The sequence below is a fragment of the Sinohyriopsis cumingii genome, chromosome 12, assembly GCF_028554795.1.
Source record: "Sinohyriopsis cumingii isolate HCF-2022 chromosome 12, ASM2855479v2, whole genome shotgun sequence".
NCBI classification, from domain to species: Eukaryota; Metazoa; Mollusca; class Bivalvia; order Unionida; family Unionidae; genus Sinohyriopsis; species Sinohyriopsis cumingii.
Genome location: NC_142972.1, coordinates 9,267,310 through 9,282,266, shown reverse-complemented (window position 1 = coordinate 9,282,266; position 14,957 = coordinate 9,267,310). Strand labels below are relative to the sequence as shown.

At 34.5% G+C, this 14,957-nt stretch overlaps 1 protein-coding gene across 2 annotated transcripts in view; it reads left to right on the top strand.

Annotated features, from left to right (window-relative positions):
* Nucleotides 1-14,957, top strand: part of LOC149785985 (uncharacterized) — a 104,650-nt gene that overhangs the window by 27,559 nt on the left and 62,134 nt on the right. For both annotated transcript variants that reach the window (XR_016424852.1, XM_089976251.1), the window contains exons 2-4: nt 7,500-7,613; nt 9,037-9,205; nt 13,999-14,096. Coding sequence is in view for 1 of the 2 variants with exons in the window: in XM_089976251.1 (XP_089832377.1) it covers nt 7,535-7,613; nt 9,037-9,205; nt 13,999-14,096 (346 nt within the window). In the remaining variant the exon portion in view is untranslated. The remainder of the gene's footprint in view (nt 1-7,499; nt 7,614-9,036; nt 9,206-13,998; nt 14,097-14,957) is intronic.

Below are 14,957 nucleotides of genomic sequence, written 5' to 3'. Positions count from 1 at the left end.
TCTTATGTGTAGTAATACTCCACGTGGGATCAGTTGCTCTTTTTTTTCCTCCTTCTAGTTCACCAGGTTCATATAAATACCTAACGATGACATTACCCAGCAACGGGGACGCTAGCTGTTGTCCACGTGCGACGCCGGGTATATATTTTTTTGTGATTGCATTTACAGGTTTCATATTGATTGATCTAGTAATTTCATTATTCAGTGCGTGGATCACGTTTGGCAGTCTTGCAACCCATTCACGAGATCGTGTATCGTAAATGAATTCTCTCGCGTACTGGTATCCAAATAATCTCTCAGCGAGTGTTCTATTAAACCGCTCAACAATTGCCTGATCGCGATGAATTTCAGTGTGTCCTCGTCGCACGGTAACGTTATGCTGGGCTGTCAACGATGATACCGCGCCCTGAAATTCCTTGCCAGGATCAACTTGTAATAATCGGGGCCATCGTAGACCACCTTGTGGTCCGAGTCCTCGTTGATAAATTCGCGAAAACGCAGAGGCGACTTCGGATGCTGTTTTAGTCGCTAACGGTTCTGCTTCCTTGTATCTACTGGCAACATCAACTACTGTTAACGCGTATTTGTATGTTCGGCCACGGATAGTATCATGAGGCAGAAATAGTATGTCAGCCTGATGAACTTCATTGGGGACACTAACATCAAAATGTGCAAAGTTGATTTGTTTCGGCGGTGGTAGGTAGATTTGCCACACTGCTTGTTTTGACAGCCAATTTTTGGCAACCTCGCGTGTTACTGATGCCGCGTTGGCGAGTTTATTAATTGCTGAGTTACCTCTCCAGTATCCGATTGGGGAATAATAAATCGCTTGCATTTTTATTTAATTATCCAGCCCCGATTACTAATTTAGATTTCATCGCTGATCTTATTAACCAATTAGCGAGTGATTCCTTAAATGATTTATTTTTTATAGCGCCGAGTGCATGAATTAATTTTACATCCGCGATATGTCTGTCTTGCAGATCTTTACTTCGATAAGCAATATCATGTATGTGACACGCTGCGTCGATAGCGTTTATCGGATACTCGCCGGGTTTTGGTTTAGATTGTTCATCAAGTCTGATATCTAGACGAGTCCCGGGACCACAGTAGTTGTATCCTGGAAGATGTTTTTCTCCGGGATATTTACTCCAAGGGGTACCTGGAAGTCGTCCGAACGCGGCTGCGATGTCACCTCCGCTGACTTTGTCAAGCTTTTTTTTTGAAATCTAAATTTTTTTGTGCCGCATTGAGTACACGTACCTGAAGTTGCTAGTCTGTTATTTTTTGTTGTAACTGTTGTTAGATCATTTGTAGGGGTTCGAGCCTTACACTTCACACAATATAGATCCATAATTATTATTCTTTGTATACAAATGGAAATTACAGATTTTTCTGCGACGCGGCGAAGGGAGCCAATCAAGCATAATTCAGTGCTACCAAACTCGATCCGGATGATTATTATAGGACCGTCAGGATCGGGTAAAACACAGTTGTTGTTGAACCTGATTATGAAGTGGATGAAGTGGGACAAACTGTATTTGGTAGCACCATCTGTAGATGATCAGCGATGCTATGATGTAATAAAAGATTTTAATGAGAGTGCACGAGCGCTGAGTGACGAAGACGTAGTTGAATTTATAACTGATATTGAAGAAGCTCCGTCTGTGGAAGACCTTGACGGTGAAATAAATAACCTAGTAGTGTACGATGATGTAATGCTGGATAAACAAAAAAATCCTGCGAGAATATTCTCACGGGGACGTCATAAAAACACTGATGTCATTTATGTTACTCAGCGTTACACACAAATTCCTAAAGTAATCAGGGATAACTGTAATCTTCTTGCTGTGTTTAATGGAGTTGATGTTCACACACTGAGAAATATTCATCAAACCTGGTGTAGTGGTGACATGGACATAAATAAATTCAAAAATTTCTTTAGTCGCGCCCAAAGAACCCCTCACGGATTTGTGACAATAAACCTGCACGACCCGCGGACACGATATCGCGTCGGCCTCGATACAATTTTTGCAGCGTAAATTATTTCTTGGCGCGTTAACGCGCTCGGAAATGCGAAGCATTTTACGCGTGTTTTTATGTAAGACCGTAGAAGGGTTTATTTCATCAAAATAGGGTTCTATCAAGGAATAATTGTTGTAGAACAGTTATTTTTCTATTTAGTTTTGGTCTGTTCCCCCCCCCCCTGCTGCTTCATGTATTAAAAAACAGGTAAATTACACACTAAATTTCCATCCACCATCACATTCCCCCCTCTTAAACACAATGTGCTCCGCACATTGCGTCTAAGAGAGTAATCATATCATTTCAAGATGCAAACTGTTATTTCATTCACATTAAACTAACGTGCGTGGGAAGTTACAGCATTGATAACATTCAAATTTGCATGATCAAAAGGGATGCACATAGATCACATGTAAACTATCTTTATCCATTTTTACCACATACAACTATCACACTATAATTGAGAGAATGACGTTCACATAGGTTTACTTCAAAGAATTTGTCAAAACACAGGGGTTTTTTTTAAACTTCACTTTAAAATATGACATCATGACTAATTTCAGTACAGCACTATTTTAAAAGAAATCTACTAAAATAACAGCACGATCTTCAACAATACTGAATAACTTTAGGTTGGTTTGAGACGTTAAAATAATTAATATCTATGTAAAACTTTATAGTCAGTCCATTTTTTTTGGGGGGGGATAAAAATAACGATCATTTTTAAAATTCATAGACAGGAGAATCTTGACAGTATTTGGATTTAAGCTTTGGTCCTGAGGTCGTTGGTTCATTCCTCCTGGACAGCGGTGTATGGTTTCACAGGATACCATGGTGGTAGTGCCCCTGTCTTCAATCGCTCGACAGCTCTGATGGTTCCATCTGGTCTTTCCTCAAACTCGACTACTTCATCTCTGGGGACAAAGACATTCAGCCGGGAATAGTCATGGAAGTCTTTCTGGGATAGTGCAGCTCGCATACGTCTGTTGTCCTGCTCCAGCAACCTTCGGGCGTCTCTTTCCTTGGCGACTTTGTTCTCTCCCTCTATGGTCGCTAAACGCGTTATGGCCGTTTGCATTGCTTCCGTTAACTTCTCTTGACCTTTCTTAATCCACTGGATATATTTGTGGAGTTCGTCTTTCGTCGATGGTACTGGAGGGAGGACAAGGGGTCTGCTGCAGGGTCCTTCGGTAGTAACGATACATCTTTCTGAAGCAGATATTATGGTTTGGTTGCTGGAAAAAGCAGCGTTTCCTCTAACAAAAGATGATGGAGGGACAGGACTATCAGATATAGAGGAAAGAGTTGAAGATAAACAAGAAGTTGCACTTCCTTCACAAGAAGGGAAAATAATAGGATGCGACAAGAGTGTGTAGAGCATGTGCTGTTACAGGAAGCAGGGCCTCCTCTGGAGAATGAGGATGGGTGCACATGAATGCTAGTGGACGCGTGCGCTGACCGGTAAAAAATGGTTTGACATAAACAGAGCTCAAGTAAACACTTTATGTGGGGGGGGGGGTAACTTTAAATTTCAGTGTAAATAAGTCCGAAATTAGCGAAATCGTATATTAAAAAAACTACTTCAAATAAATTACACACTAAATTTCCATCCACCATCACACCATTAATACATCATTGGAGGGCGTGGGTAGATGGCGCTGGCGATCAACATTAAGATTTTATAAAAATGGCAACCACATTACCCCATAAACCTTGTCTGCTTATATATGAAACATATTGACGTTATTACATTTGAATTTATTCATGGTTGAAAGGTCAACATTTTATATTCAGCTGAAATGACACTAGGTGTTATAAGAAAATATTAAGCGGAAATAAACGAGACATTACAAAACGCAGTAAATCTGAATTTACGAATATATACGCTGACCTACAACTACTTTTCAAAAACTTTTTGAGACCATTTTGCGAAAATAATATTAAATGTGTGAGAATATTTGCCTAAAAAACCAAATTAAATCTTATAAAGGTAACCCAAGACCTCAAGAATTGGGGCTCTTACCGGCACGTGCGTACGTAAAATATGTAATAAATGGCAACAATACGACATTGAGTTCTAAAACATACGAAAACTTCGTTTATGAAAAAGCGGACATTTATCCCGACGAAGCATGTTATACAGGTGTGTTGTCGTTTATTAAACTATTTGCACTGAACAAAAATGTTACTGTTTGAGTGTAATGTATTTTCGATGTTAGACTCGGACATTATGGGTGATACTGATACTAGTGATAGTTATTATGTGTTTGTGATTGTGATCACCTCAATATTATAACAACCAGATCATCAGTTACTGATATTATTTTTTTCTAGAGATACTGACATTGGAATTAAAATTACCATTTTTTTATAGGAGAAAAAACTAAAATTTAATTTATGTATAGGACACGAAAACCAATTCATGTCATTTCTTGTGGATATTAATCCGAATGAATATTGTCATTATCAAAAACATAAAAAAGATATGTAAAACAAAAAATCCTCGTCATAAATATTGTTTGATAACTAACTCGTGATTGCTCTCTCTCTCTCTCTCTCTCTCTCTCTCTCATCTTATAGTTTAACGTAACTTCATGATCTTTATAATATTCTGGAAAATATACACATTATATCCGAGTTATGTATCTGAGTCACGTCAGTTCACACATATTACTGACAATTATTTACAGAGGCACTGATTGCATTCAGCTATAACTGATTGCGTAGTCTTGCAGACTACTTAACGTAGAATTGGAACTGAAAATTGCAAAACCTATGGTATTTGAAGACTAATATAAGACTTAAAATAACAGTAGCATGTCACATTTGTGTTGAAAACGTATTTGCAGATGAAGTTTTCAACTACTGTGACTTTAAAAGGTATGAAGAGAGGGCATATTCATAGTTTATGCAATGCGAATTTTAGATAGATCCAAAACGTATCACAACTTTTAAATACAGCGTTCAGTTCAGGTCAGTTAGAACGTTTAGCAGATTACGATGATTTAAATAACTGAGATTGTATTTCGCTGTACAGTTAGATTGATACTAGACAGATATGTGCAAGAAAATGATACATTCAAAGCAAATGAAAACCGCAATCAAAACTATTGATGGAGAGCTCAATGAGACACAACCAAAGTAATATGGTCATCGATTCTAGAACTCTAGATTAGTAGACCATAACAGGCCGGTACATGACTTTAGATGGGGAAATGATGAATGAAATAGATGCGTAGAAGAGATATGTTTGAAAGTGCTGGTAATAGTTAGACTGGTTGCATATTATAAGCATGTTTCCAGATTCCCAAACACTTAAGTATTATCTTCAATAACGATCCTTTTATTGTCGGGGAAAAAGTTGTGTCAGACAAATTAAACACAACATTAAAATATATACAGTTGAAAGTGAATTTTAAAATGCCAAAATATATAGTATTTACAAAGAAAACAATTAGCATCTTGTAATTAATGTTAGTGTAATAAGGCGAGAAAAGTACATTATCCACACCAACCTGCGTTGAATTTAGTGTTAGACAAATCTTAAAGCTTTACAACGAATTAAAAACAAATATGGTGATATAATGGATTTTTAAAAAATAAATAATACAGATTCTTGATGCATTCATTTTGATCCAGAAAACGTTTAAAATGACATGAACAAGAACAGTAAATTTTACGAGCCTAGTGACTGTCCAACATATTTGGCATAGCAAGAATTTTTTGTTAGTGAGAATATGTGGGAGTGAAATAAAATATTATCCATTCATGAAAGAAAAAGAGACAAGAAAGTTTGAAAAGAATAAAAGAAAGATAAGTGATTTGGGATCTTATATATAATGTTGTTATCAGAGAGTAACCACATTCTGTTGTTGTTAGTATTTTGGGTTTAGCGCCATTTCTCCCTTACGTTACAAAGCGTTATGTACTTTTATTGTCAATCAAAGACATCCTTCGTTGATTTTGGAAAATGTTTTATCATTGGATACCTAGCTATATACTTTTTCTACCAGTGTTACACAATATCAACTTTTAACTTGCATATGAGATTCCTTAAAGTTGAATTTGCTTCTATGTTAACGATTCTCTCCAAATTGATGTAGTCATACAAAAAGTGAAGTTATTTCTCAGCTTATCATTATCTGATTGTTCTGTTGATTATAATGCATTTGTATCGTATTAGAGACAAATAATTTCCAGAATTGATTCCAACTTGTACAACATCAGTCTGTTAGGACCAGGATGGGAATTGGTGTCCTACATATTATCCTCCAAAGCTTTTCGTATCTGAATATCAACAGATCTTTTTAAAGCTGTATCAATATTTTTCATATCTGACTTGGAATACATATTAAAGTCTGTAAAGCGATTGATTTATTGCTGCATTTTTCTACCATTTTGTGTTGAAGGAAAATAGGCAGGCTCTGAAAAAGAATTACTTCGACATCTGATATATAGAACATGTGTATAGTATGTACGTTGTACCATTGCTATACCACGAGATGTAACTTCGACATCTATATATAGAACATGTGTATAGTATGTACGTTGTACCATTGCTATACCACGAGATGTAACTTCGACATCTGATATATAGAACATGTACCATTGCTATACCACGAGATGTAACTTCGACATCTGATATATCGAACATGTGTATAGTATGTACGTTGTACCATTGCTATACCACGAGATGTAACTTCGACATCTGATATATAGAACATGTGTATAGTATGTACGTTGTACCATTGATATACCACGAGATGTATACATTTTTCATTGAAAGGAAACAATGTTTATACAATGATTGGTATTTTAAAGATACACCCTTCATACTATACGTACATGTTATGTTTTTTTTTTACAAATACATATATTTGCATTTCCATCGCAGCTAAGACTGACTACAAGCAAATGTGTATTGACAGAATGAATGAACTCTGCACAGCCCTGTCCACTGTGACCCCTACAAAATGTAGGGCTTAACTTCTTAACCTTTTGCGAATAATCACAGTGTCCTTTCAAATTGTTAACCAACTTCTTTTAGTTTTGAACTTATGTTTTCATTAATATTTATAAAATATATATAAGATACACTTATGATTTAAACAGGAAGGATGGTTCAGTTGAAGAATATGGAACATTACAAAAACAGCACGGTTAGTTACGTGAACGAAGGAACATTTTTCCATCTTATTCGTATATGTTTCCTATTTATATTTTCACACCTAAATATCATTCTGTTAATAACCCAAAAGTAATGGTGCGCATTATCTATACTTTTACTCTGGAAACATTTGACTGTCTGATTATTTTGAATTTTCTCCGATTTGATATGTTCGTATATAATTTGAGACTATTTTCCTCAACCTATCATTTTCACAGAGGTCATCAAGTGTGTTAAAAACGTCACTATTCTTTGTGCTGTAAAATAATGCTTCATTTGCCCATTTTTAATTATATAATTGTTTCAGCTGCAATCTTTGATGAGTACTAGTCAGATGAAGAAATGAAGTGTGGAAGCGTAATGTGGATACTGCTTTTTTTAATTCAATTTATCCAAGTGGCGTCATGGTGCAATGATACAGGTATTATTTACTTTACCCTTATCTGTAGCAAATACATGACACAAAAATTTGCTGCTTAATTTTTCTCGAAAAAATCAAAGGTTAGTTGTTACAGCAAAATCATTTGGTAAACAACACAACTCTTATGTACAGGTACCAATCAAATCACCTAAATATTTCTTCTCTCGGTTTATGTGCAAGGCGTCATTACTTAACGATGAGTCTATGCAAAGGATAACACAGAAGGTAAATACATCGTCAGGTAAACGCCTGTCATATAAATAATGTATTGTTATGATGTTTTATTGTCTTCCTTCATTGTGCATTTGTGTCATCTCTTTTGTAATTGTGTGAATAAATGTGGTCAAAGCAGTATATGCGTTTGATTACAACGTACAGTGTTACCAATGATGCATGCTTTGGCTAGCCTTGGCGATTTCGAAACACTGACTTTTGAACATTCGTTGTGGCGTGCACATAGCTCCGGCAATTGGGGTTTGGGTTGGAGGCGGGGCTTTAATCCTAGGTCTTTATATGTGAATTTGATCATGCGAAATGCATTAAGTTATTATTTCACTGGTTTGAGCTACCTGTGTGCAATTGTTGAATATATTGAATGTTTCGGAATTCATACTAAATGTTTCGTAAGTCAGACAGATCTCACATAATGCTGATATGGAATAGAACATGTCTTTTCCAATTTAGACATTGTATTGCTGAATTTAGTTATACGCTAAATCACACAAAACAATGTGACGTTTCTTGAAGCTTTACTTATATTGATTAGTGGTATTAAGATTTCCTAATGTGTCTTACTTAAGTGGTATTAAGATTTCCTAATGTGTCTTACTTAAGTGGTATTAAGATTTCCTAATGTGTCTTACTTAAGTGTATTAAGATTTCCTAATGTGTCGTACTTAAGTGGTATTAAGATTTCCTAATGTGTCTTACTTAAGTGGTATTAAGATTTCCTAATGTGTCTTACTTAAGTGGTATTAAGATGTCCTGATGTGTCTTACTTAAGCGTTTCCTTTCACCAACAAACCTGGCTGTGAAAAATACAAGAAACAAACAGATTAAAGTACGAACGTACTTGATTTAAAAGATTTGAAATGGCATATCATTTTAATATTGATAATAATAATAAAGCATTTTTAATGTGATTCGTCTCTCGCCGAAAATCGTATATGCGGTTTAAAAATGCACTTGGGCGAGCAACATTGTGTTAATTGACAGCTTATGTCTTTTTACTGCCTTAAGTTTATTAGATATTTATCCGAGAAAAAAAATTTTGTAGTTATTGTTGTTGAATAAAGTCATTATTGTTGCTGTTTATACAAACAGGCACATCTCAACCATTTCATAAATTTAAAAATCAGTATGTCAATGAAAAAAAATTACTAGTGTATTTTTCGGAGGATTTAATATTCTTCCATTTCTATAGATAACTTTCTGCTCAATGGATGGAAGAAATACAATGGAGCGCTTTATAAGATGTTCTTTTATCGAGCGAAGGACTATACTAATTCGGAGAGGTATTGTCAGAGTTACGGAGGTACCTTAGCTACAGCAAAGACCGCTGAAGAAAATGCTTTTCTGTATTCGATAGTCACGTAAGTAATGCTATGGTGGACATTTAACTGTTTCAGAAAGTAACAAAGAAAATATTAGCAACATAAATATGAAAGTCAAAAGGTTGCCAGAAGTTGAAGGTTATTCATGCTAAAATAGAACAAAGTATAACAATAGTTGAGTATTTGCTATGTTCCTACATCCATTCTTTCATCTCTGAGTACAGAATTTTGTTTCTTTTTTCTTTTTCCTTTTGGTTGACAAATTTGTTGTGTTTATGGAGTGGGATAAAAAGAGTTCATTCTATCTGGGTTTTTTCGTCACAGAACATCTGTTACAATACTAATGAACAAAAGGGTTCATTCCAGCTTGTTTTTCTTCGTCACGGAACTGAGCAGAAACAAAAAAAATTCTATGATCATTATAAACTGGATTATGCAAAAAAGGTTTTAATAATCTTAACACTTTAGGTGACTTCTGGGCAATATGGACTTGCAAATACCACTACTATTAAAAAAATTGAAAGTAACATTTAAAAAAATATACAGTATAAATGTAGGAGATGGTTGAGGAAAATGTTTGTTATTTGTTGACAAAGTTGATAAAATTAAACAAGCACTGAAAACTATTGCCAAATATGTGCATACGTCACTCAACAAAGCAGCGGTGTTACTGATCACATCAATGGAAGACAAAAAAAAGCTGGCTCTAAGAAGAGTAATAAAGATTGTTTTCATATTAGCTGAATATGCCATTATACATATAATCGCAATACTAAAACTGCCATTTTCAGGTTCATTTTAGGCAGGAAAATGAAAATGCAGAAAAGGGTAATAAGATTAACGTATTTATACCTTTCAAAGAGTAAATTGCATCTATTGCAACCATATGCTTAAATATAAAGTCTTTGACATTTATTTCATGATCTACGTTTGGTTACGTTCCACGTGCAGTTTTGATTACAGGTCTTCTCCCGCCATGTTTGCTTTACTTGTTTTCATAATTTTTAATCACATAATCTTTTATTTCACTGTCATAACTTTGCTGGACGAAACTAAGTTTTGAAATATCTTTTGTAACAGTGTATTGCCGAGTCGAAACAATGTGTCATATTTATATCTCATTTTGATATATTTATTCCTCAAATACATAACAGATAAGACTCGAGATTTTTTTATTTTAGTCATATTTTCATAGGCGGTACGAAACATAGTGTCGCTGTTGACAGTACATTCTCATTAATGTAATGGTCATATCCAAACATGTAATGGTCATATCCAAAGGTGCATATCTGAGGCAGAGAGGCATTAGATCCAGTCACAATTTTTTTCGGTTGATGCCACTAACACACTTGTGTTTTCCTTAGTACATTCATGGCTGGACAATTGTAATTCACTTCTGTCTGGATCATCTCAAGATCTACTACATAAACTTAAAAATTCAAAAATATGGCTGCCGGGATCATCCTTAGAGTGCAAAAACTGAACACATCTCTAATGCCCTGTAACCTTTATTGGATACCTGCTCTATCCAGAATCAAGCACAGTCTTTTCCCTCTGCCACATTTGATTGACTGGCTCCAGTCGAATATCTTACGAAATGAAAATTTGAGAGGAAATTATAGTAATATAAATTTAATTGAATCCAACAAAATCCTAAAAATTTTCTGTCAAGGTCCAAAAGAATAAAAGAATACATGTTCAGTGTTAATTTCAGATCCAGAAATGTGCTGGCCTGCCACGATTCAAGACGTTATCAAAATGGCAAAGTCCAGAACTCCTTTAAATACATGACAGTATTTCCAAAATAATATTATAGTCCACAGAGCACTTTCTGTTTCCACAGAGTAATCAAAACAAATATTCTTCCTTTTAAATAACATCTAACTATAAAATAAAATTTGTGTGCAAACTTGATGTTACAACAAGAATACAAAACTTACGAATGACTCCAAGAAAGGATTGACTATAATTGATCAGTTCTCTCATTATATACAGTATACCTTATGACAATATGTCGCAAGATACCATAAGTGATAGGTCTTACTAAGCATCAAGTTCTAGATCCATGGAATTTTATACTCTAAAGATCATAAAATAGACCGTATGCACATACATAAAAATCCACTTTCCACATTATCTGCAGTATGTTTTGCAAAGTCCTGATTTTTTGGTTTATATTATTTAGATCCATTATCAATATTTTTTTTTAAAAAAAAAATATTCAATGCAAGAGGATGGGTTACTAGAAAATTTGTATACATATTTCTTCAGAAGGGCTAGAATATTGTTTATAACAAATGCTTTTAGTGTGGAATAGGATGTATTTTGCCACATATAAATTTTGTATATATTGCTCTTACATACACATCACCAAACACTTGTTTAACACATTAACCCTTGGAGGTTTTTGCCATTTTTGCCTGAAAATCGAGTAGGAAACACATTTTGAAAGCTATTTCTGAATAGACTCGAAAACACCAAATCCCCGGTCATCTTTCAATAACATACTGCCTAGTTGTGTTAGAAACATCGTTTTTCGTTGGCGATTTGACTCGCGCATGAGCAGATGGGTAAAAAAATTCTTTTTTGCTAAACGGAACCATTATTTTCGTATGGAGACCACTATTTATTCCAAAATGCCCATCTTATCCTACTTTTTGCAAAGTCTCATCTGTCTGTTTACAGTTCATACCAGTTTGCCTTAAGGTCTCACTGGACAGTTTATCTGGTGAATTTTCATCCGACGATGACCAATTACAGAAAATGAGAATAATTTTACACTGAAGTTACAAATAAAAACAAACTAATGATTTTTGTAGAAAGCATACATGTGAGATTTTGACTGCAGTAATCAGGTTAATTCCTGATGCAACTGGTGGTTTTTATACTGAACCAACACTGCCACCAACCCCTAAATTTTACATTCATTTTTGACAAGAAATAGCTATTTTGAATATTTTTCTGTGACAAGGCAGCTAAAAGAATCAGTATGTGCCTTATGCATGAATAAAGTTCACTAGTACTATAACAAATTAGCATACTTTTCATCACCCCTCAACCATCTAGATTTTTAGATATTTACCTCTGTAGCAAACACACATAAATACGTAAGCCAAGTCGACAGCTCATTTGCAGCCCAAGTTACGCATTTGATCTCCAATGCAAATCTAACTGTGACAGGCAGTCACCAACAAGCCAACCTATTTCCAAGCCTAACTCAAAGTAAATCTGAACCACATTATAGATTTAGCTTATGTGTGAATTTATAAATGCTAGGCTTGTGATAATTAGGTTCATGCCTTTTACCTTAAAAATTTGGGGGGGTGTCAAAATACGAAACTATCCAGTGAGACCTTAGATCTGAGACCAAAAAGTCTAAAATCCGGACACAAAATGAGATTCTGACCACAGGTGAATTTTGCATTAAAAAAGTCGGGTTCAAAAAATGAGGTTTTTCTATCTGTATTTTGTTGTGCAACTAGATATTCCAGATTATTTGGTATCATTGTAGAGCTACATCTGTCTACCTTTCTATAAACCACCCACTTTAGTGTATCTTGCATGACCTTGACGCTACAGAGCTCAGCAGTAGGCTACTACCTACTGCCCCGTTAAGTTGTCGCTAGGGGTTAAGGTGTTAATCTCTCTCTCTCTCTATATATATATATATATATATATTATTTTACAGTATGGGAAATTACATCTTGGACGTGGACCTTGTCCAAAGTTAAATTCATTTTCCACTTGACCTTAATCATTGATTGCTTTTATTCTGGAAAGAACTAATAAATAGCAAATTGTTTTCTATGAATATTGGTTAACTATTAGGATTATTATCTTGTCCTAAACTAAATGACTTTCTTTTACCGTATTTCATAATATAATAATTATAACTAAGATTATATTTTGTAAACATTAGGAACATTCTAGAAGGTTATTTTCCACTAGGTAATAGTGGTTTGTTTCAAAAGCAAATTATTATTGTGACCCGAGGTCAGGTAGAGGACTGTAGCCAACAAAAGCAGTTTCTAGAAAGTTTTCAGTCATGCTTGAAGATATGAGCAGAATCAATTGCATTATTGTGTCCAGTAGTCCATTTTGGCTGGAATTTAATTATTTAAATTATGTATTTACTGGAAATAAAAAAAATGCTCATAAAATGACATTCCTGGAAATAGAGACATGAATTTAGAGTGAAATTAGAAAAAATGATATATTCTTGGATTGTATTATTGTGATGAAACAAAAAGCTGCTGACAACCATTTCAGAGGCAAACTGGAAAATCAACGCTTCTAGCATTGGATTAAGTTTGGATCTCCATTAAATTTTATTTAATTATTAGTACTTGTATCCATAAGGCTCCATTTATTTGGGATTGAATTTGCAATACTGTAAATTAATGATTTTATATTTTCACTTTGTATTCGAGGAAATAAAGTTTCTGTTGAATTTTACAATGCTTGCTGCTTCACACTCTCACTTTCACTCTTTTTTTATTACCATAGAGTCGTAATTATATATATATATATATATATATATATATATATATATATATATATATATATATATATAAATTATCATTGTGATCATTGAGAATATTAATTTAGTTTTCAATTCATCCATTCATTCAGTTTCTATTTTTAAACTGTTTTCATTCCTCAAGTGTTAAATATTATAGATTCTGCGATTATCCACATTTTTGTGCGAGCGGTTTTACCAATATTAGCATTACAAATAGCAAGAAGCAGCACTTACTGTAAAGAAAGCAGAAGAATCAATCAGAAGGGCTAGGTATTAGTGCGTTTTGCTATGTTACTCTTATTGTTTGCAGTCGCGGACCAGGTGTGATATATATAGGCCTAAAAAATGATGGTGTCAACTGGATGTGGAATGATGGTACAACTGTGACATATTCAAACTGGAGTGAAGGTAAATTAGCTACTTTCATCCTCTCTGATGAAGAAGTCGTATTTGATATCCTTATAAACAACAGACATTACTAGTAATGGGTAATATAAGGATAAGGCAGTCAAGTCATTTATGTAGTCATGGATGAAAACACTGGAGAAAAGAGGCCATTTTGTGCACTAGATGACCTACAGCACAACACATTTGCTTAACGATTTAAGTGAGTGGAAACATTCCAGACAATTAAAGGTATGTACTTCACGGCATTTATATCCAGACAGGAAAACAACAATTGTATAATGCTGGAATAATCGGAATCATGTATATACACCAACAAAATAAGTTGAAAGCACTGAGAAAAATGATGGGAAAAAATCGAAGAAGAAAATTCCAAGCTGACATTAAGGGTATTGACCATATTGTGAATAATTAGTAATAGCAGCCAATTTTAGCCGACTTTGTGACCGGCATACCAATCAAATTATGGTTTTGTGTTTTACTCCTATGTGACAGCAAGATATGGTCTATTTAATTTAAAATAAAGCAAAACTAATTCACTGATTTATTCAAGTATGGCTTCCCCTGGTATTGCTATATTTTATTTAATATGTACGCTTCCCCACATCCATGTACAACCCAATGTGGGTGCATGACAGCAGAGACTGCCTGCATACTACTGAAACGCAAATACTATTGAACTTTTGAGTACTGAAATATTGTAATGTTAACATTGTCAAGCCAAATAGTATGTAGACATGCTCCAGACAAACGTTGCACAGATTGCTCATTTCAACTATATATTGCTGGAGCTAAATCAAATGCGTTGATTTTACACTCTTACATTGTTGGATGATTGCATATTTATTCCTATATATGCTAAGA